Raw genomic sequence first — 24,747 nt, 5'->3', positions numbered from 1 at the left:
ACGTTTCTCTAATCATTGGTTTCTCATGTGGGGAGGGAGAGAGAGGTAGATTAAACCCTCCCGCAGGCAGCAGGTGGTGTCCCTCTTATCTGTCGTTCCCCCGTATTGTAGCTGTGTGTGGGATATTGAAGTTTGATTCGCTGGATCAATTGGTTGGCCCTGAGAGGAGAGTGGTGGGGTATCGCCTTACGCCAATTGTCTGTTTTCAGCCCGTAACTTTCATATGCCCTCAGTTGAAAGCATTCTTTATGAAGTGCGTGCGATTTGTCTCCATCCCGCCGTGCCATTAGCCAGGGAGGTTGAGCATCAAACACAAAGTCATACTGAGACCAGATGGACCTCTGCTTTTAAGCCACATGTCCTTAATGACATCGCATTAAGCTCTTTGAGGGGTGCTGGTTGCTCGCCGGATGGAGTTTCCTCAACCGTTGCCAAGGCAGCTTTGTGAAGCCTCACAAAAAAACAGAACTCATCACGAGGGGCCGCAGTGCCTCGTGGGTCTGCGTACCCACATCCATACCCCCAAGTCTACACATTTTTCCATGGGGCGGAGAGAAGATTTTGCGATTTTATAACTAATTTCATGCAATTATACAAATTTTGCCATAGAGTGGAGGTCAATGTTTGCAGTTTTTAATATGATAGCTGATGATCAATGGGCCCCACCCCGGTCGGTAATTCAACCATGCTTACTACAAGTTTAGATAACTGGCCACTTGACTACCTTAACAAACTAAAAAATGTTTGCTGACATGGGCTAATTGAGTGACTGCTGATGCACTACCACATTTCGAAATTGCACCTTGTGCATTCTATTATTTTAACTCTCGACAGCAAGTTGAGGCCCGGACTGATTTCACCCCTGCATTAGGGGCTCCCAGTGGTCTAAGACACTGCATCTCAGTGCAAGAGGTGTCATTGCAGTACCTGGTTCAAATCCAGGCTGCATCCCATCTGGCTGTGATTGGGAGTCCCATAGGGCGGCTCGCAAGTGGGCCCAGCATTGGCCGGGGTAGGCTGTCATTGTAAATAAGAATTTGTTCTTAACTGACTTGCCTCGTTAAATGAAGGTAAAATAAAAAATTAGAACAAAGGACAACTGCTTTCAGTTATTAATCCTCAGCTGCTCTTACCTCTTCTACTAAAGTCTCCAAGGAGGCCCTAATACAACTGATTATTTACCATACCACTCCGTGTTTTACAACTGCATTCACTTATTCACTCTCAGCTGCTCTTATAGTACCTGTTCTCTGAAGTCCTCATGAATCATCATTTACCACGGTACTTCTCATGTTTTAGAATGTGAAGAAGCCTTACTGGTTTCTGTGACAGCGGCTAAAAGTAGGAGGAAGCAAAGGTATCTGTCCAAGTGTACAGGCTGGCTCTGATGAAGAGGAGCCGTATCTGTGTGTGTGCGCGTGTGCATTCCTGTGAGTTTGTGCGTGTACTTTATCAGTCCCTGCTGTGTTTGCTGGAGCTGCATTTCTCTCCAGATCTGATGACAATCCTCTCAAAGCACAGCATTGGGAAACAGAGCCACACTGGTAGGCCAGTAGGCCTGGAACGCATAGAATCACTTACAGAGCTGGCCTTCGGTCCCACACCCTCGGTCAGTATAATTACAATGATTAGAACAATCATTCAGACCCTTTTCCAGCAGCACAGTGTCCGGTCACTCCTACCCTGTCCATGTCACAGCTGGTTAGATGTGATGTTGCAGTTGTGCTTTATTGTCAGCACAGGCACAGCTTGGAAGTCATAATAGGCATTGACTCACAGGAATGTAGTGTTTAGGCCCAGGCGGTAACTGCATGTGTCAAAATAATGGGCTGCGAGTGGGAAACGGATGTATTGGATGTTTCCTGTGGAACATGTCCTTCATTGTCTTGCGCCGTAAATCTGAGCCAGTATAATACATACTGTACACTTGATGAAGTGTGTGTGTTTGTGTGTGTGCTGCGCGCATGCGTGCTGTATCTTACCCTACTCCCCCTTCTCTCCACAGGGAGACCAAGGACCTGAGGGACAGCGAGGACTGACTGGCATAGTGGGAACTATGGTAACTACCCACCCTCTCCTCTCTTTTCCGTTCTCTTCCTCTCTTCCGTTTTCCAGTCAGTCTCTCTGCATCTATCGGTCTCTGTATCGTCCTTTGTTCTCTTTTTCAAAATGGCTGCCACTGAGGACTCCCTCTCCTGTTCCTTCTCTCTATTAGGGCCTGACTGGAAATGCGGGGCTGCCTGGATTGAAAGGTGATAAGGTGATCTAAATATTTATATTATTGTGAATGATCTATCCCAGTGTGTGGATGAGGAGAGTGTGTTTTACATTCAAGTACACAGTGAAGGGAACGGGATGGGAGTAACAGAAGAGAGGAATGAGGATTTGATATGCAGTACAGAACCTAGAGCCTAAGAGAGTTATTCGGCTGTCCCCATAGGAGAACCCTTTAAGAAAAACGTTTTGGTTCCAGGTAGAACCCTTTTGGGTTCCATGTAGAACCCTTTCCACAGAGAGTTCAACATGAAACACAAAAGGGTTCTACCTAGAAGCAAAAAGTTATCCTATGGGTACAGCCGAATAACCCTTTGCGAACCCTTTTTTCTAAGAGTGTACATCTCGGTACAGTATAAACTTGAGAAATAGAGATGTGTTTTTTAAATGTCTTCCCCCTTTCTGGGTCTGTTGTACCCCTGACTATGATTGTTTCCCCCTTTCTGGGTCTGTTGTACCCCTGACTATGATTGTTTCCCCCTTTCTAATGATTATACAGTTCATCAATAAAACTCTTGATCTTGATTGCTGCTTGACTTTGGTAGGATGTATCTCCCATAGGATGGTTTAGATAGACACCTGAACATGGATGGGGAAGCAGTGTGTCCCTCCCTGTGTTGTTAACACTGTTCTCCGAGGAGCAAGTTGTTTGTATTATATCTCTGTGTGATGCTGTAACATTCAGGGCGAACCTGGACTAAGGGGGGAACCAGGAAAGATTGGTTACCAAGGTGACAAGGTAGGTTTCCCATCCGTCTGAATATGTTTATTGATTTTAAACTATGCTGGGTCCCTTGCGACACACACACACACACACACACACACACACACACACACACACACACACACACACACACACACACACACACACACACACACACACACACACACACATACATACATACATAGGAAAAAAAAGTAAAAGAGAGGGAGTCAGATAATGAGTGATGGAGGGAATAGGAGCATTAACAAGTGTTGTGTGTTTGTTTGTGTCCCCAGGGTTCTGCTGGCTTACCTGGACCTCCTGGACTCCTTGGGAAAACAGGCCCACCTGTACGTAGTGTGTGTGTGTGTGTGTGTGTGTGTGTGTGTGTGTGCGTCACCTAATTAATGTAACGACCCCAGTAAACACCCTGTACCTTTTTAGAGACTTTCACTTTGTTACAAACAGACCATATAACTGTTCGAAACTTTAAACTCTCTGCCTGAAAACGATGATGACAAATTCACGCAACATATTTAGACCATCTGTTGGGTCCTGCACGAGTCGATGACAGGCAACAAGGGAGTATGTTCTATAGTCCTAGCATAGTTTTTTTTTTTTTTTTACACTGAATTAGTATATTTAACATAGAAAGCTAAAACCTGCACAGTTTGGCATAATATTAAGTGAATACACCGCAAAGACGCTCCCATATTTTAAAGCTGAAGCTGTCCTATTACGTGTACGCTTCACATCTGCCTGAGCAAGTGTTTGCCCTCCCTGGCATATCCACTTGGGCTGTAGACGCCAGTCAGTCAGCCTCTGTGGCATCACAGCAAGACCATATGATTATTTGTTTTGACAAAACAATAAACACCAAACAAAAAAAACTCTGATAATACTTGTATTTCCCTTTTTGACCCACATTTTAAATCGCAGAATATCAAAAAGTGGCACATAAACACAAGCCACATGCAGGAACCAATCGGATGCTCGAGGGCGGGGGGGGGGGTCGTTACTGCAGATCCAGGAATACCCACATGCAGGAACGCCCCGAATTGCGGGCCGCAATCACACACCATTGGTCACTGTGGCGTCACAGAAAGACCATATTAATATTTGACAAAACAATACACACCGTGCCTTCCTTCTCAGAAACATTGGCAACTGTCAAATAGAGTGATGGTGAAGACTTACTACAGAGAAACGGAGATTTTGAGTGCCAAGCTTTTATATGCCTCATGTTGTTTTTGTGCCAAATATACGTTATGCATGTGTGGGTGTCTGTGTGTGAGAGTGAAAGAGAAGAAGAGAGAATGATGCTTGGCATTCGTTAAGTAAAAAAAGGTTTTGATGTTTCCAGTATTTGTGTTCATGTTTTCACGTTTCTCTGTTTGACAGGGTAAGATGGGTGACATCGGACCGCAGGGACCTCCCGGCCCACCAGGACCTGAGGTAAGACAACAAACACTGATATCATTAAAGCCGCACTCTGTTAGATGTGTGATATTACAGTCTGTAGCATGCTAATTGAGCTACTGATAATGCTCAGTATTCTATCATAAACGTCTTTCATATAGTGCTATAAATGGTAAAACAAGCAAACCAAGCAAACTGTACCAATCATAAAAACATATCATCCTGATATAAATGTCTGTTCCAACAAAGTGTTGTTTTAGTCAAGTTCAAATTCTTGCTCTGCTGGGACCTTATCGTGCACCTGTCCTATTACCTGTCAGAGATGAGATTGTTTCAAGTTCCAGTTTCAACTTTAGTGTCCCAGAGGGAAATTGGTGGCAGAGATGAGACAGCAGAGATGCTCTATTACCTGTGTTCTGTGCCCAGAGGACAGGTTGTAAACAGATACACTGGGGAAAATACAACGGGACAGGATGGAAGTCACTGATCCTCCAGTCTAAACACAAACATGACCATAAAACACTATAACTACACGAACACCATAAAACCCTACCAGCCCCACGTCTCGCTCTGTCTTTACTCTCTAATTAGACCGTGTGTAAAAGCAACTTGGGCACAGGTCCATATTAACTCTAGTTATTCCCTGATAGTGCCTTTGTTTGGCGTCTATCACTAGGGTTGCTCCCAGGTTGTGTCAGCTGAACATACACAAAGAAAGTTACATCGACACACACACAGATAAGACAGTGTGTAGAAGCGATGGGCACAGGTCCAGTCTAGTGATTTTTTTAATGATATCTACAGTACCAGTCAAAAGTTTGGAAACACCAACTCATTCAAGGGTTTTTCTTTATTTTTACTATTTTCTACACTGTAGAATGATAGTGGAGACATAAAAACTATGAAAAGAACCACACACGGAATCATTTAGTAACCAAAAAAGTGTTCAACAAATCTAAATATATTTTATATTTGAGATTCTTCAAAGTAGCCACCCTTTTCCTTGATGACAGCTTTGAGCACTCTTGGCATTATCTCAACCAGCTTCATGAGGTAGTCACCTGGAATGCATTTTAATTAACAGGTGTGCCTTGTTAAAAGTTCATTTGAGAAATGTCTTTCCTTCTTAATGCATTTAAGCAAATCAGTTGTGTTGTGACAAGGCAGGGGTGGTATGCTGAAGATAGCCCTATTTGGTAAAAGACCAAGTCCATATTATGGCAAGAACAGCTCAAATAAGCAAAGAGAAATGACAGTCCATCATTACTTTAAGACATAAAGGTCAGTCAATCCAGAACATTTCAAGAACTTTGAACGTTTCTTCAAGTGCAGTCGCAAAAACCATCAAGCACAATGATGAAACTGGCTCTCATGAGGACCACCACAGGAAAGGAAGACCCAGAGTCACCTTTGCTGCAGAGGATAAGTTCATTAGTTACCAGCCTCTGAAATTTCTGCCCAAATAAATGCTTCACAAAGTTCAAGTAACTGACACATCAAAATATCAACTGTTCAGAGGAGACTGCGTGGATCAGACCTTTACGGTCAAATTGCTGCAAAGAAACCATTACTAAAGGACACTAATAATAAGAAGAGACTTGCTTAGGCCAAGAAACATGGGCAATGTGAGACGCAGAGTAGGTGAACAGATGATCTCTGCATGTGTGGTTCCCACCGTGAAGCATTGAGGAGGAGGAGGTGTGATGGTGTGGGGGTGCTTTGCTGGTGACACTGTTAGTGATTTATTTAGAATTCAAGGCACACTTAACAAGGATGGCTACCACAGTATTCTGCAGCGATACGCCACCCAAGTTTAACATGTGTTCTTTATGACAATGTAAAAATGAGGTGAATTCAAACATTTTATACTTCTCAAAAGGCACTGAATTGATGGAACAACCCATCTATTGTTTACATTTTCCCATCCCAAGAGGTTAAATAAAAATAATGACTATGGTAAGTGCCTATTAAGTAACAGGGTTGACCGTAACAGGTTTGACAATTTCAACTTAAATCAGCTGTAAATCCCCTCGTGAAAGGGGGAATGGAAGCTTATGTGCAACAGGGAGTGGCAATTGAATGCAAGCTTCACCAAAAAAAAAGAACACCACAAAACACCAGAAAATGGCCAAAAAGAGTAGAACCAGCTCACCTACTTTTACACTGTCATTTGACGAGTAGATGTTCAATGTTTCTTTTGAAATAAATATTTGAAAAGGAAAAAGTTTCACCATATTAAAATGAGAGTTCAGTTCACTTAACGCAGGTTGGCATTTATTGGAATGGCTCATGTACTGGAGGCAGCGCTGCAGGGTATTCACTAGCTGGCACAGCCACAAAGTCATAAAATCTCATTTTAAACACAATCCTAACCTTAAGCACACGCTAACCTTATGCCTAACCCTAACCTCAAGGCGGCAATCAGCAGTTCAAACAATAACGAAGTTAATTCCCTGGCTCTGTTTTGGTAAAAAAGCTGAGGGATGTGGCTAGAGAAATGTAACCCCTCTCAAATTAAATGACAGAGCTATGGATTCAAGGAATGACCGTCCATGATATGAAAATAGTTTAAACCGTATAGTGTTTGTTTCCATTGACTTTGTTTAAAAACATTGGAGTAAAACAAGTTCATATTTTGGTTTCTGATGGGGTACGGCAGTTGAATTGAGCTTATAAGGTAAGTTATATTCTTCAATAATCAATGGGTTCATATCATTCATTTATGAGTCTAAAAATATATGTAGCAACTGCTGATTGACACTTTACATGTTTTATTTAACTAGGCAGGTCAGTGAAGAACAAAATCTTAATTACAATGGCGGCCTACCCCGGACCAATTGTGCGCTGCCCTATGGGGACTCCAGATTACGGGCAGTTGTGATACAGCCCAGGATCAAACCAGGATCTGTAGTGACACCTCCAGCACTGCAATGTTGTGCCTTGGACTGCTGCGCCACTCAGGAACCTGAAGACCAAAGGGCACATTTTTGTTTTCATAAATTTGTATAAGTATAGTCAAATGTTGTTTTTTTTACCTTTATTTTTAACTAGGCAAGTCAGTTAAGAACAAATTCTTATTTACAATGACGGCCTACCCCGGCCAAACCCGGACGACGCTGGGCCAATTATGCACCGCCCTATGGGATTCCCAATCACAGCTGGATGTGATACAGCCTGGATTCAAACCAGGGTCTTTAGCGATGACTCTTGCGCTGAGATGCAGTGCCTTAGACCGCTGCACCACTTAGACCACTGCACCACCTTAGACCGCTGCACCACAGTGCCTTAGACCGCTGCACCACCCAGAGAGATTCATCCCAATAAACGTCCACGAGCTCAGGCAAACAAGGTTGGCAGACGTAAATGAATCACTAATCACATGAAATAAATAATAATCTTCAGAAATGACTTTGTCAAAACAACTAAATAACTAGGGCTTTACAATGATGGAAAAACACTTGGAGAAATGTTGGGGTTAAGTTGCTTAAAATCTTTGTAGAAGTCACGGAGGGTGCATGGAGGGACATGTCAAAATTATGAATTTTACACTTTAGAAAGATTCTTTCAAATAAAAAAAATCTGATTGATTAAATTCTCCATGTGGTCTATATTAAAGGACACTATTTAATATAGGCTTTTAAAATTCATCATTGGTGCACAATTTATACTTAAAATATGAAATGGATGCAAAAAAGCACTCATTCCGTGGAACGACCCAGATAAGCAAACAGATAAGACATAGTATTGAACTTGGGGGACAGAGTCCAACCTGGGAGGACAGGATACACTCGCCAAGCCAACTGAACCATCTGAGAAATACAGTTGTGGCACTTCTTAAATCCATTACAGAAATAGGTCAAGTAAGCTTTCCTTATTCCCTGTGTCACATTGGTTTTGATTTATTCTGTCTAGCATATCTAACAGAGAGGAGATTAGGAAATCACCAGTGAAGGGAATAAACAGATCCATCTTGATGTGTGCATGTCATGTGAAACACGTGTTTTTATCAAACTGAATCCAACAATGGCTCACTTTTTTTATTGTCCATCCAAGAAACGTTAGAACTCTACTTTATGGGTCGTTGTGTTTCACTGTTTGTTGCCTCGTCAAGATCAAAGAGTCCAGAAAGGTTCACTCCATTTAACCCTATTAAAATGCCACACCTGTAAATCTGATGGGTCTCCATCCATTACTCCCTCTCCCCCTCTCCTCCATCAACTCTCCCCCCACCGCTCCCCCACATGTTTTAACTGAGCCAGCCATGCCGTACTGAGGCAGGTGTGTTTGACAGTCTTCACCCAACATCGCTATCCATCACCTCCTTTACAGCATGTTCCGATGAGTCAGTTAAGCCCTGACTCTCTATAAATACGTATTTATTACTGTTACCAACTGTGGCTTACAAAGTGGCTGTGTGCTCTCTGTTCTTATAATTGAGAATCCGTAATCCGTAGTCTATTTAAAAAAAGAGGGTCAGTGGATCCAAATGCATCCCTCTCCCATGACCCTTATCCTGCCACAAATGGCAATGCACATGCATGTAGTCACGCTATGTGAAGCTGGAGACTCATATCTCCCTCACTAGCTTTAAGCACCAGCTGTCAGAGCAGCTCACAGATCACTGCACCTGTACATAGCCCATCTGTAAAAAGCCCATCCAACTACCTCATCCCCATACTGTATTTATTTATTGATCTTGCTCCTTTGCACCCCAGTATCTCTACTTGCACATTCATCTTCTGCACATCTACCATTCCAGTGTTTAATTGCTATATTGTAATTACTTCGCCACCATGGCCTATTTATTGCCTTAACTCCCGTATCCTACCTCATTTGCACACACTGTATATAGACTTTTTCTACTGTATGATTGACTGTATGTTTGTTTTATCCATGTGTAACTGTGTTGTTGTATGTGTCGAACTGCTTTGCTTTATCTTGGCCAAATGTCGAACTTGTTCTCAGCTAGCCTACCTGGTTAAATAAAGGTGAAATAAATAAATAAAATAAAATATGTGGAAATCCTACACTCTCTTTCTGTACGCAGACATACAGAAACGATGATGTTATAGAATGGAATATAAAGTAATTGTATACATGTAGGTGTGTTCAGGAGTTCAGGTGTGTTGTGCTAGAAAAACGGTGCGGTGTCAAATTTACACGATCACATCAGTCATGTGACTTATGATGTCAATCAAAGAACTAGGTGGCTCCTTTTGAACTCTTTCTTTGTACTCTTGTCTTGTTTTCTCAGGGTTTTCCTGGAGACATCGGTGTGCCAGGTCCCAATGGCCCCCCAGGACCCAAGGTAAATCAAATAAAAAAGAGGCATGAACTGTTTTCACAACTCAACTCTATCCCACCAAAAAATACTTAATCCTCGGTGTGTGTTTTTTTCTCATGAGGGTTAATGTGTATGTTTTCACTAATATCCTGTTCTGGTTCAGGGTCTCCAAGGTGCCAGAGGGCCACAGAGACCACCAGGGCCAAAAGGAATAGAGGTAATAGATGTTTTATTTTTTAAATACTGCACAGACACAACTAAACAAGCAGGTAGCAATCCTGATAATTTGCGTAAAATGAGTTCAATCAAGATAACGTGTTTTGCATTCGAGTATGAAACAGTTGCGAGTTCATGGAGTCTGTTCATACTCGGCATTTGAACCTGCCACCAGTATTGAGGCAAACGTTACTAGTTTCAGGCTGCGCTGCCAGGCTCAGGGTGTGTGGAGTGGTCCCAGGGCATGTTCCAAAAGGACTGTATGATGTCATGATTCATCACAGGGTGCTAATAAAAACAAGGCAGGCCAAGCCCGGGAGTTTTCCAGGCAGTAGTGGAAAATAAGAACAGAATTCTTGGCCGTGTGTACAGTACATACAGTGTTAGTTTTGGCATCCAACTCAACTGTGGTACAGAGTTGGGAGGTCCCGCGCTCTCTCTCTCTCTCTCTCTCTCTTTCCTGGCACAGAGTATTATTGTATAGCCCGGCAAGAATGCTGTGTAGTTCAATCACTATGGCACTGATGTAATTTCACTTTCACTTAAACTGATCCGAGAAAATGCTTCAAAGCAGAACATGGTTCGTAGTAGAGACAGAAATCAGGGATGCTTAACATTGTATTTATCAAATGCTCCTTCGGGTAGTGAACATGGAGAGAAACATCCAGGTGACTTTGATAGAGGGAACACAACGATTGATGGTTGTACGCACACAGACACACACACACACACACACACACACACACACACACACACACACACACAGGCCGTTGCATGACCTACAGTATGTGGCATGAACATTGGTCGATCTGTGCACATGGGATGAGATGGGACGAGAAATTGGGATTGTTATTCAGCCAGTGTTACTGCCAGTGCCAAGTGACATTACCATATCTCCATATCCAGCTGTATGCAATGTATTGCACTGTGTGTAACAGTTTTACTGTGTTTTCAGGGGGATGAGGGGCCCCTTGGCCTTCCTGGTGGTCCTGGCCCCACTGTAAGTGTCTCCAGCCTGCCATCCTATCACATTATAAATAAACCACTGTGCATGTTTTCCTGTTGGCCCCAACCTCCACTCTTCTCCAGGTGTTTCACATGTATTCATTATTGCACAGGAATATAGATGAGATGTGATTCAAAACAAGCGTGAGTACCCTGTAATCAACCGTATTTGTTTTCATTTTCTCAGGGTAGACCTGGAAGGAAAGGCTACATTGGCGAACCTGGCCCAGAGGGACTGAAGGTAAGAAGTGACTATCAGCTTGAATACTGTACATACCAGAGAAGGCTGGTGGGAGGCGCTATAGGAGGACGGGCTCATTGTTTTGGCTGGAATGGAATAAATGTAATGGAGTCAAACTTGTGGTTTCCATATGTTTTGATGTGTTTGATACCCGTTCCATAATTCCATTCCAGCCATTACAATGAGTCTGTCCTCCTATAGCTCCTGCCATTAGCCTCCTCTGGTACATACAGTATTGGTCTGTTTAGACAAACCACCAGCCTCCCAGACAACGTAATGTGAGTTGATCAAGTACATTTGCTGATACAATCGAGTGTGTGTTTGTCTAACAATCTCTTTCCATTGGCCTTCCACCCGTGTTAAGTGTCTAATCGTAAGCTAGCTTTCCAGAATGATTACAGAACAGTGAGCAATAACCAGCAATAACCATATCTAATCGACATGTCTTGGTTAAAAGTTTTTTCTTTAAGTTAACGAAGGGTAGAATTCCAGACTTGTTTCTCATATTACTTCATTAGAGCTAATTGTTGTGTACCAATGACTGTTTAGACTGAGTGTACAAAACATTAGGAACAACTTCCTAATATTGAGTTGCACCCCATTTTGCCCTCAGAACAGCCTCAATTCGTCGCGGTATGGACTCTAACAGGTTTCGAAAGCGTTCCACAGGGATGCTGGCCCATGTTGACTCCAATGCTTCCCAAAGTTGTGTCAAGTTGGCTGGGTGTCCTTCGGGTCGTGCACCATTCTTGATTCACACATACATACAAACTGTGAAAAACCAAACAGTGTTACAGTTCTTGACACCATTCATTCTTATGTGAAGACTCAACAGTGCATTGAAGCCAGATTAAGTCGGTTAAGATGGCTTCTCATGCAGACATGACATGCACAGTTTGAGCTACTCCAGGAAGTGGCGTTGCAGGCTAGCTCAGTGTTGCCCATTCTCATTGAGTAAATCGAGTTGAAGGCTGACCGGGGTATTGCAGGTTGCCATTAGCAACTAAACATCCTTATAACTTGTAAAATAATCAGTTCAAGGACATATTGTACTGTACATCTGGTGTATTAGAAGCAATTATTGGTACCGTGATTAAAAATAATTATATATATATATATATATTTACATGATGAATGACCATGAAGTCTGCCATTTTTCCATTCACTATAATGGGGGGAATCCTGTTTTCTACTAACAATGCCTGCAGTACTGATATCAGCCTTGAACTTCCGGGGCTACAATGAAAGGAGCAGTCGGTTTCCCCTGGTGTGTACCCTGCACAATGCCGTCGTCTTCACTGCGACACAATGTAGCAGAGGTTTATCAGTAGGAATTCCCCTTCAGTGTTTTCCTCAAAATTCCATGCAGTAAGTCAGTGTCTCTGCGTTGGGTACTTGGGTTAGTTCAAGGTGGGGCTGGTTGGTTGTCTAATAGATGTGTTGCGCCTCATTATTAAGACGGAGAAGGAATTCTCCCTGGGCTGTCATTAAAGCATAATGACAACCCACAGGAGTGAAAGAAACAGAAACAGAGGAAATCAAGAGCGTCGTCATGTGTGCTTTAATCATTTGTTTATTAACCCTGTGCAAGCTGTTGATCATATGAAAGTGCAACCAACGGCTGGATCTTTAATGCACACAGAAAGCTAGCTAACTAATGTTCTGTTTTGATGTTCTGGTTTTCAGGGGGAGACGGGGGAACTTGGTGGCCTTGGAAAAAATGGACCGCAAGTGAGTCTGGTGTTTTGAGCTGACAATGCACACATGAAAACACCGCAGGGCTAGTGGCAAGATGAGATACTTCCAATTCGTTAATGTACAGCAATTGGAATAAGTAATTAAGCCACTACTTCCTGCCGAGAACATGAAGGTTTTCATTATGTTTTTCCCGATCCCCATAGTATATATAGGAAGAACGTTGATGTAGAGTGGTTGGTTGGCTTTCGTTAGTCTGAGTGCAGTGATGGAGATGTAAGGGTCCTTAAGTGGTTTTGTAGGGTATGGAGATGGAGGAGTGAAAGGATAGAGGGGGAGGTGATGGTGGTAGAGGGGGAGAAGGCAGGGAGGAAGAGGTTGAGGATGAGGGGTAGGGAGGTGGAGGATAAATAGAGAATAAGAGAAGTAGGAGGCAGGAGCATTGAGGAAACTACATTAGTATTTTTATGTCTTGCTGTTATCCTTCTGACCTACATTTAATGTAGTCCTAGAGAGGAATTTTCTCCATGCTTAAAATGAGTGTTTCTATCCAGAAATTGGCAGACCACCACTGTAGAGTATAAGGAGCTCCAGTCAGTGATGTTCTCTGGAAGTGACCTCATTTTGGACTTGCGTTCTTTTGTTTGTGCGAGACTCAATTGTTTGGGGAGTAAAAACGTCTCTTCAAGGAAACTAACTGCATAACTGGAATCGTGTTGTTGCCCTTAGCAACATACACAAACTGTACATGTATACAGTACAAATGCACTACAACAACAACAAAATTGACTATCCAGATGTTTGGCCAGTGTCTTAATCAATCTATGATAATCAATCTTCATTCATCAATAACAAGTATTTTAATGGCTCCACCACTGATGGAACAAAAACATCAGTGGCCCAGCTAGTTTTTAAAACATCTGTGGAATAATACAATCCCTTTGGATTGGTCTAATTAACTGTAAAACTGCAATGTTTCAAAAGTCTGTCTGTTGTTTTATGGTCCGGATAGTCTTCTGATAGTCAACACAAACACAGCAACATGTTTTCCCATGCAAGAAATCTACACACAAGCCCCCCCTAACATCTCATATCTTCATGCATTATGCCTCTCTGTGTTCATCAGGCCCCGTGATGCTTATATTTGCAGTATGTGCATTGTGGAAACCACTGCCACCAAACACGCCTTGTGTGCGTCTGATTGTGTGCGTCTGATTGCATGCATCCCCAAATGACACCCTATTCCCTACATAGTACACTACTTTTGACCAGAGCCCTGGTCAAAAGTAGTGCACTATGTAGGAAATAGGGTGCCATTTGGGACATACTCTTTTTTGTTGTATAGAAGAGCACATAGAGGTATTAACCACCTACCACAGACTGTTGCTAGCAGGCTAGGGCCATTTTAAGCTGTAAAAAAATATATATATCTGCTCGGAAAACACATGGAGGCTCTAATGAAGGCCATTACATCACTTTCCAAATAAATATCATCTGGAAGGTCTGAAGAGAGACTGTCGACAGGTTGGCTAACTGCGGGTTAGCCCTGGGTCAGCATATTCCTGGGCTGTTTGTGGTTGTGTTCACTAAGGCTTCATTGTGTCACCTAGAGAGCCCTTACAGCAACATGTTGCCCATAAAGTGTTTGAACCGATCATTTATTGAGAGTTTGTAGGATGTGCTGTATTTTGGGCCAAGTTAGATTGGCTCGTCAAGTGTTCCATTTCAGGGTGACCCCCCCCCCCCCCCAATCAAATCACAGTAATAAAAAAATGAAATGCCTCTGAATTGAATTACTGCTGAAGGAATTGACAGATTCGTGCTTTGCTTTGAAGCATGTGGGTGAGAGACTAGTAGCACTTGACAACAGAGAAGGTTCTCTTCTATAGTACCTACAAAGGTGATTTCAGTCTCTCTCCTTGGCTGCTGCTCTGCTCTACTTATAACCTTCACTGTGACACACATCTGAACCCAGGGCTAAGGAAGCAGACAGACACACACACACACCTGAGAAAGCAGATCGCTGCAGACTGCAATTCGAAAACTGAAAGCCCCATCTGAAGAGGCCCTGTCATAGAGAGAAAGCCCTTGAACCAGTTTCCTACTGTTAAATGATACAGGATACTAGGCTTGGGGGGTATCCAGATTGTCATACCTTCATGCCGACCTTGTGCCATACCCTGGATATTCGGTAATGCAGGCACTGAACACAAGGGGCACTATTTTCTAACCCCACTGCCTCTGTTATCCGAATGTTAGCAATGCTAACAAGTACATGTCAAAACCCATAGAGAATACTAAGTAAATGCTAAACAACCTCTGACCAAAACCATTTAAAGGAAAGACATCCCAGTTCATAAAGTTATACAAGTAACTAAAAAATGCGACTCGCAGTTTGCTGCAAAAACTGTAAGACTGGCCAATAGCTTCTACCCCCAGACCATCAGGCTGCTGAATAGCCACCACTAGTCAGCTACCTGCTCCCCCGTCCTTGTCCTGCCCTTCTAGACTACCCTACCCACCCAGGTGAAATGAAGGTAGGTGAAAGGAAGAACACTATCTTCTTTATCCCCTAACGTACTGCAGAAGTTGACCGAGGGTATTTACTTGAAAAAGTAGCAACAAATATTAATGTCTTAAAAAACTTAAAGGAAATAGTTTCAATAGTGTTGGAATATACGGTATACCGCCATGTTGTCCCAATTCATGCCTCAATTAAGGGATTTTGTATGGATCTGGAGACACTAGTGTTCCCATGTTTCCCAAGGCTGCCTGCCTTTGCCTTTACTCACAGACACTACAGTACAAATCAGTTGCCTGCATGTCTGGGGCTACGCTGGGACTTATACCTTACAGTAGAGGTGTGTTCTGCGGTTGCCTACTGTGTTTTCACAAGTTAGTTTGTTGTTTAATATATACATTAGAACAGACAGGAATGTACCCACTAGCTATCTGGTTTGCACCCGCTCTTATCACAACAGCTGTGGATGATTAAGACTCCCATCCACACACAGAAACAGGAGACTCTCAACTGTCACACGCGGGAGTGTTCAGAGGACCCAGTGTACTGTACAGCACTGCAGTGTCTGTCTGCGTGCGTCTTTCACACCTCTGGCCATATTGCCCCAGCCCCAGTGGCCTCTCTGTTTCGCAACTGCCAGACGGCATTGGCTTTAGATTTTCCAGGAAAATCTCCCTTCTTCCTCCCCCCTTTTTTCCTCCCATCCTATTTTCCCACTTCCTTCAATCGCATCAACGACTAATGGAGTCCAGAAGTGTGGTCACAATTCTGGCTCTGTGTACGCCTCTGTCTGTCCCGATCCCCGCTCTATACATCCCTCTTCTCAGACTCAGACGGGAGTTCTACAGGCTACGTCTAACCTGCCACAGATGTGTTCTGTCTCTGACAAACACACCACATATTGAGGAACTAAGAGCTGATGGGGGGGGAGGATAGAAAATACATTTGGAAAAAGACAAGAAATGTAGCCACAGAAACACACGTGGAAGTACAGTACGTCTCTTGTGCAACAATGACATTTTGGTCATGCATATTTGCCTCGTACATAGTAAGACAACCACAGTGACCACACTGGGTTTAGCGGTTGGCCAGACTGGGGACGTTTTCACCAGCCTTTCAGGATTCACTGGGGCAAGAGACGTTGCTCCTCTCGTCTACTATCCACTCCTCTCCTTACCGTCGACACTGGCGCCAAACCTCAGCCCTTTATTCAGCCCTTCATTCTCATGTTTACATCAGCCCGCATTCTCTTTGTTAGCCAGCGTTTTAGGCGAAGGACAGTAGGATGTGGCAACACTCCTCTAGTGAGAGTAGAACTGCTGCTGTAGGCCTACTACAAAGGGCTGGGTGGCAGAACACAGTGTAGAATCAGCCCAGGTTGAATCAATCACATGTGCCGAATACAACAGGTGTAGTTCACCTTACCGGGAACTGTTTACTTATAAGCCCTTAACCAACAATGCAGTTCAAGAAATAGAGTTAAGAAAATATTTACTAAATAAACTAAAGTAAAACATTTAAAGTAACACAATAAAATAACAACAGGGGCTACCGGTACTGAGTCAATGTGTGGGGGTACAGGTTAGTCGAGGTAATTTGTACATGTAGGTAGGGGTAAAGTGACTATGCAAGATAACACACAGCGAGTAGCAGCAGTGTAAAAACAAAGGGCAGGAGTGTCAATGTAAATAGGTCTGGGTGGCCATTTGATCAGTTGTTCAGCAGTCTTTTGGCTTGGGGGTAGAAGCTGTTAAGGAGCCTTTTGGACCTAGACTTGGCGCTCTGGTACCGCTTGCCGTACGGTAGCAGAGAAAACAGTCTATGACTTGGGTTACCGGAGTCTTTGACAATGTTTTGGGCCTTCCTCAGACATCGCCCCGAGTATATAGGTCCTGGATCGCAGGAAACTTGACCCTTGTGTTGTACTGGGCCGTGTGCATTACCCTCTGCAGCGCCTTACGGTCAGATGCCGAGCAATGGCCATACCAGGGGGTATGCGCAATGCAGTCCGGGGGTACGCCAAATAAAAATGTGATTCACATAACGAATAATAATGATAATTGTCTTCACATTTTCAAACAGTCAATTTAGTAAAAACCTGCGTCCATAGAGACACATACCTACTGGTAGTACTGCTACTTCCAGCAGTACTACACCTGCACCTGTCGACGACACAAGTTGTTCTGCTTCCACGAGCACATCCAATGCTAGCATCAGTAATTCTACATTTGTTGTTAGCCCAGCTAGCATGCACACTGACAGTTGTGAATCTGATGCAGCCCGGGAAAGCAACGAACAACAGACGAGGAGGCGTAAATATAATGAGAACTACAGTACATTGATTTGGGGTTCACTTACATTGGGAGTAGTGCCTTTCTCCAGTCACAGTGTGTTATCTGTGTAAAAGTACTATCTCACAACTCAATGAAACCTTCACTCTTGCACAGACATTTAGAAACAAAACAAGCCCATTTGAAAAATAAACCACAGGAGTTTTTTGAGCGAGAATTAAGATAACCTTTGAGTAGGTAGACATGTATAAAATCAACAGATACCATTTAATAAGAAGGGGCTAGAAGTGTCTTATATGGTGAGCTACCGAGTGGCTAGGACAGGCAAGCCCCATACCATTGTGGAGGACTTCATTATTCCTTTCTGCCACAGATATGACTGGGACATTGCTGGGGGAAAAGGCCCAAAAAAACTATACAGACAATTTCACAACGCACCAGTGACATGGCAGGAGATGTTTTGAAACAATTACTGCTTCGCATACAAGCCAGTGAATTCTATGGATTACAGCTGGATGTGTCAACAGACGTGGCGGGCCTGGAACAGCTCCTGGAATACAGTTGAAGTCGGAAGTTTACATACACTTAAGTTGGAGTCATTAAAACTCGTTTTTCAACCACTCCACAAATGTATTGTTACAAACTATAGTTTTGGCCAGCGTTTTACGACGTCTACATTGTGCATGACACAAGTCATTTTTACAATAATTGTTTACAGACAGATTATTTCACTTACAATTCACTGTATCACAATTCCAGTGGGTCATACGTTTACATACACCAAGTTGACTCTGCCTTTAAACAGTTTGGAAAATTCCAGAAAATGATGTCATGGCTTTAGAAGCTTCTGATAGGCTAATTGACATAATTTGAGTCAATTGGAGGTGTACCTGTGGATGTATTTCAAGGCCTACCTTCAAACTCAGTACCTCTTTGCTTGACATCATGGGAAAATCAAAATAAATCAGCCAAGAACTCAGAAATTGTAGACCTCCACAAGTCTGGTTCATCCTTGGGAGCAATTTCCAAATGCCTGAAGGTACCACGTTCATCTGTACAAACAATAGTACGCAAGTATAAACACCATGGGACCACGCAGCCATCATACCACTCAGGAAGGAGATGTATTCTGTCTCCTAAAGATGAAAGTACTTTGGTATGAAAAGTGCAAATCAATCCCAGAACAACAGCAAAGGACCTTGTGAAGATGCTGGAGGAAACAGGTACAAAAGTATCTATATCCACAGTAAAATGAGTCCTATATCGACATAACCTGAAAGGCTGCTCAGCAAGGAAGATGCCACTGTTCCAAAACCGGCATAAAAAAAAGCCAGACTATAGTTTGCAACTGCATATGGGGACAAAGATCGTACTTTTTGGAGACATGTCCTCTGTTCTGATGAAACAAATAGAACTGTTTGGCCATAATGACCATTGTTATGTTTGGAGGAAAAAGGGGGAGGCTTGCAAGCAGAAGAACACCATCCAAACCGTGAAGCACAGGGGTGGCAGCATCATGTTGTGGAGGTGCTTTGCTGCAGGAGGGACTGGTGCACTTCACAAAATAGATGGCATCACGAGGTAGGAAAATTATGTGGATATATTGAAGCAACATCTCAAGACATCATCCAGGAGTTGAAGCTTGGTCACAAATGGGTTTTCCAAATGGACAATGACCTCAAGCATACTTCCAAAGTTGTGGCAAAATGGCTTAAGGACAACAAAGTCAATGTATTGGAGTGGCCATCACAAAGCCCTGACCTCAATTCTATAGAAAATTTGTGGGCAGAACTGAAGAAGCGTGTGTGAGCAAGGAAACCTGACTACGTTACACCAGCTCTAGCAGGAGGAATGGGCCAAAATTCACCCAATTTATTGTGGGAAGCTTGTGGAAGGCTACCTGAAATGTTTGACCCAAGTTAAACAATTTAAAGGCAATGCTATCAAATACTAATTGAGTGTATGTAAGCTTCTGACCCACTGGGAATGTGATGAAATAAATAAAAGCTGAAATAAATGGTTCTTTCTACTTTTATTTCTGACATTTCACATTCTTAAAATAAAGTGGTGATCCTAACTGACCTAAGACAGGACATTTGTACTAGGATTAAATGTCAGAAATTGTGAAATTGAGTTCAAATGTATTTGGCTATGGTGTATGAAAACTTCTGACTTCAACTGTATATAGTGTACTTGGTATATTATTGCGGGAGCATATTGCGTTTACGGGCCTAAGATCACCATGCTCAATGCCAAGTGTCAGCTGGAGTGGTGTAAAGCTCGCCGCCTTTGCACTCTGGAGCGGTGGAAACGCATTCTCTGGAGTGATGAATCACTCTTCACCATCTGTCAGTCTGACGGATGATTCTGGGTTTAGCAGATGTCAGGAGAATGCCACCTGCCTGAATACATAGTTCCAACTGTAAACTTTGGTGGAGGAGAAATAATGTTCTGGGGCTACATCATACAATGGCATTCTAGACAATTCTGTGCTTCCAACTTTGTGGCAACAGTTTGGGGAAGGCCCTTTCCTGTTTCAGCATGACAATGTGCATAAACCGAATCATAAACCGAAGTCCATACAAAAATGGTTCGTCGAGATTGGTGTGGAAGAACGTGACCGGCCTGCACAGAGCCCTGACCTCAACCCCACTGAACACCTTTGGTGTGAATTGGAATGCCAACTGTGAGCCGGGCCTAATCGGCCAACATCAGTGCTCGATCTCACTAATGCTCGTGTGGCTGAAAGGAAGCAAGCCTCCGCAGCAATGTTCCAACATCTAGTGGAAAGCCTTCCCAGAAGTGTGGAATTTGAAATAGCAGCAAAGATGGGCCCAACTCCATATTGATGCTCATGCTTTTGGAATGAGATTTTTCGATGCGCATGTGTCCATATATGTTTGGTCACGTAGTGTATATGCCTCTAATTTCTTTATCCACAGCAGTGTGTAGCCTAGGAATATGGCTTGTGAATACTGTGAAAAGAATGTCTGTTTTTATTGCCTTGTTCATACAACACCAAATTAGCATTTGACATGATTTGCATTGCCTCATTACTTTTTAACAACATAAAACATTGCATATACTAATTAATTACATTTGTTCAGTTTCATGTGCTCAAATTTCATTGAGGGATTTTCCCTGGTTCCTTCATGTAATTTCCTTTTACAAGCATGTGATTGCAGTTCTTTCCCCATCCTTACATCACCATTACATAGTTATCTATGACCTCTATGAACATACTGATGGGTGGGGATCATGTCTCCTCTAATAGACATACTTTACCCGGATGTTTGTATACTATTGATCTCTCTCTCTCTGTCTCTCTCTCTCGCTCTCTCTCTCTCCTTTGCAGGGTCCAGCGGGCCTGATCGGGATGTCAGGGGGAGTAGGAGAAGCCGGTGAAAAGGTAGCATGTTTTTTTTTTAGGGCCATTAGGCTGTCAAAGTACATTGCTGTGTTCCTACTGTCTAGATTTCAACCTTCCCAAGTTCTCTCATGTCACCCTGCTCCTCCGCACACTCCACTGGCTTCCAGTCGAAGCTCGTATCCACTACAAGACCATGGTGCTTACCTACGGAACAGAAAGAGGAACTGCCCTTCCCTGCCTTCAGGCTATGTTCAAACCCTACACCCCCAACCCGAGCCACCTCTAGTCTCTTGGCAAAAAGAAAATAGATAAATAACCTGAACTGGCACTTGCACTTAACCCCCCCCCCCCCCTACACACTTTCTAGTTCCAACTCTACTGATAGTTACTTTATTTCAGAAAAAAAATATTTCTATGTCTGTGATACAGTATGTGTTTGTCCCACCTAGCTATTTTAAGATGAATGCACTAACTGTAAATCGCTCTGGATTAGAGCGTCTGCTAAATGACTAAAATGTAAAATGTAGATTTCAGTAAACCAGCCATGTCAATGTCACACATTGAAATATAACTTGAATGTAAAGTGGTCTTTTCCACCTTGTTGCAAAGCAAGCAAACGTGCACACACACACACTCACACACATACTACACACACAGGGCTGGGTCATAAGTGAGTCATTTTAAGTGCTGATGCTGTATGACGAGAGAGACACCCTGGAGGCTGTTTCCCAACTAGTTCCTGTGCTGAAAACCAGTGGTGGTCGGTGCCGTTTAAGATGAGGGAGGATGATTTTGTTTTCATGAGCAGGGTCTTATTTATTTTACAGCATGTTGGATGACTGTCATTCATATTCCATTCACCCAGTTCAATGTAACATCGATAGGTTTAGGCTATTACGTGATACTCAAATTTTCCCTGTACCCATCATGAGGTTGCTACAATCTAGCCAATGAATGAAAGTTTACTTTCATCGAGAGATCTTTGAGTAATCAAGGTTTACACACAGTGACACATTCAATGCCACCTCGCACATATCTAGCTGATCTAGGGTGTAATCATTAGTCAACCAGTTGCAAATGAGAGTTTCTATTTGGACAAATGCAGGTATGTTTATCCCCGTTTCATTCTGTTTGCTTCAGTTTAAGAACAGTTTTTTAACGGAATCGGCGGAATGAATACACTCCCAAATCACACGCTAGCACACTTTCATAGCAGCCACATAACAACGGCATGATCACTTTGCTCGTTGTGTATATACAGTGCCTTGCGAAAGTATTCGGCCCCCTTGAACTTTGCGACCTTTTGCCACATTTCAGGCTTCAAACATAAAGATAAAGATATAAAACTTTTTTGTGAAGAATCAACAACAAGTGGGACACAATCATGAAGTGGAACGACATTTATTGGATATTTCACTTTTTATAACTTTTTTAACAAATCAAAAACTGAAAAATTGGGCGTGCAAAATTATTCAGCCCCCTTAAGTTAATACTTTGTAGCGCCACCTTTTGCTGCGATTACAGCTGTAAGTCGCTTGGGGTATGTCTCTATCAGTTTTGCACATCGAGAGACTGAAATTTTTTCCCATTCCTCCTTGCAAAACAGCTCGAGCTCAGTGAGGTTGGATGGAGAGCATTTGTGAACAGCAGTTTTCAGTTCTTTCCACAGATTCTCGATTGGATTCAGGTCTGGACTTTGACTTGGCCATTCTAACACCTGGATATGTTTATTTTTGAACCATTCCATTGTAGATTTTGCTTTATGTTTTGGATCATTGTCTTGTTGGAAGACAAATCTCCGTCCCAGTCTCAGGTCTTTTGCAGACTCCATCAGGTTTTCTTCCAGAATGGTCCTGTATTTGGCTCCATCCATCTTCCCATCAATTTTAACCATCTTCCCTGTCCCTGCTGAAGAAAAGCAGGCCCAAACCATGATGCTGCCACCACCATGTTTGACAGTGGGGATGGTGTGTTCAGCTGTGTTGCTTTCACGCCAAACATAACGTTTTGCATTGTTGCCAAAAAGTTCAATTTTGGTTTCATCTGACCAGAGCACCTTCTTCCACATGTTTGGTGTGTCTCCCAGGTGGCTTGTGGCAAACTTTAAACGACACTTTTTATGGATATCTTTAAGAAATGGCTTCCTTCTTGCCACTCTTCCATAAAGGCCAGATTTGTGCAATATACGACTGATTGTTGTCCTATGGACAGAGTCTCCCACCTCAGCTGTAGATCTCTGCAGTTCATCCAGAGTGATCATGGGCCTCTTGGCTGCATCTCTGATCAGTCTTCTCCTTGTATGAGCTGAAAGTTTAGAGGGACGGCCAGGTCTTGGTAGATTTGCAGTGGTCTGATACTCCTTCCATTTCAATATTATCGCTTGCACAGTGCTCCTTGGGATGTTTAAAGCTTGGGAAATATTTTTGTATCCAAATCCGGCTTTAAACTTCTTCACAACAGTATCTCGGACCTGCCTGGTGTGTTCCTTGTTCTTCATGATGCTCTCTGCGCTTTTAACGGACCTCTGAGACTATCACAGTGCAGGTGCATTTATACGGAGACTTGATTACACACAGGTGGATTGTATTTATCATCATTAGTCATTTAGGTCAACATTGGATCATTCAGAGATCCTCACTGAACTTCTGGAGAGAGTTTGCTGCACTGAAAGTAAAGGGGCTGAATAATTTTGCACGGCCAATTTTTCAGTTTTTGATTTGTTAAAAAAGTTTGAAATATCCAATAAATGTCGTTCCACTTCATGATTGTGTCCCACTTGTTGTTGATTCTTCACAAAAAAATACAGTTTTATATCTTTATGTTTGAAGCCTGAAATGTGGCAAAAGGTCGCAAAGTTCAAGAGGGCCGAATACTTTCGCAAGGCACTGTAACTCCTTCTTGCAACTATCTATGCACTCTCCTCCTCTCACCTTTTCCCTTCGCTTGTGGACTTCAGTGCACAACACATCAGCTGTCTGTGACAAGGTGAAAAAGAACTTTCCAAGCCAAGTACTAGAACTAATGCGTTAGTAAACCAGCTACAATCATGCAGTACAGTCTACAGTCAGAAAGCTGTTTAGCAATACATTTATAAAAGCAAAAGCTTACCCTGACTTGGAAGAGTTCCAGAGTTGGATAGGCATAACCAGCTAGCTAACTTACTGTAGTATCCTTCTCTGTTTGATCATATGATGCAGAAATGCACCATCATATAATGCAAACTGAAAGTATTTTGAAAGTTGCATAGCTTCAAAACTTGATTGCTGACAAGCGAAACATTTTGGGTCTTTGTCAAGAATGGACTAATGAAATAAATACCAAAATATCGTTTTTGGGTGGTATTTTCCCATCGATTCAAGGCCTGGGTTTAAGAGCTGTAAGTGCAGCGGTAGGTGGTGGGGTTTGGTGGTTTGATGTATGAAGGTTAATAATAATAATATTTATACTTGTCTGAGTTATAAATGTGTTTTTTTGCATTTCCCAACTCTCCCTGAGAGTGGGGTCACAGCCTGGGTCTGCTATTGGGGCGGCAGGTAGCCTAGTGGTTAGAGTGTTTGGCCAGTAAGCGAAAGGTTGCTAGATCGTCAATCCCCGAGCTGACAAGGTAAAAATCTGTCCTTCTGCCCCTGAACATGGCAGTTAACCCACTGTTCCTAGGCAGTCATTGTAAATAAGAATTTGTTCATAACTGACTAGTCTAGTTAAATAATCATTTAAAAAAAGATTAA

At 42.8% G+C, this 24,747-nt stretch overlaps 1 protein-coding gene across 2 annotated transcripts in view; it reads left to right on the top strand.

The window, feature by feature from the left end:
- Positions 1 to 24,747, top strand: part of LOC110521790 (collagen alpha-1(XXIV) chain) — a 183,833-nt gene that overhangs the window by 87,539 nt on the left and 71,547 nt on the right. For both annotated transcript variants that reach the window (XM_036968553.1, XM_036968554.1), the window contains exons 15-25: positions 2,006 to 2,059; positions 2,216 to 2,260; positions 2,960 to 3,013; positions 3,274 to 3,327; positions 4,379 to 4,432; positions 9,651 to 9,704; positions 9,844 to 9,897; positions 10,852 to 10,896; positions 11,089 to 11,142; positions 12,829 to 12,873; positions 21,005 to 21,058. In XM_036968553.1, coding sequence (XP_036824448.1) covers positions 2,006 to 2,059; positions 2,216 to 2,260; positions 2,960 to 3,013; positions 3,274 to 3,327; positions 4,379 to 4,432; positions 9,651 to 9,704; positions 9,844 to 9,897; positions 10,852 to 10,896; positions 11,089 to 11,142; positions 12,829 to 12,873; positions 21,005 to 21,058 — 567 coding nt within the window. The remainder of the gene's footprint in view (positions 1 to 2,005; positions 2,060 to 2,215; positions 2,261 to 2,959; positions 3,014 to 3,273; positions 3,328 to 4,378; positions 4,433 to 9,650; positions 9,705 to 9,843; positions 9,898 to 10,851; positions 10,897 to 11,088; positions 11,143 to 12,828; positions 12,874 to 21,004; positions 21,059 to 24,747) is intronic.

This window comes from Oncorhynchus mykiss, chromosome 30, assembly GCF_013265735.2.
Source record: "Oncorhynchus mykiss isolate Arlee chromosome 30, USDA_OmykA_1.1, whole genome shotgun sequence".
Taxonomy (NCBI): domain Eukaryota; kingdom Metazoa; phylum Chordata; class Actinopteri; order Salmoniformes; family Salmonidae; genus Oncorhynchus; species Oncorhynchus mykiss.
This window is presented reverse-complemented; position numbering and strand designations above follow the sequence as displayed.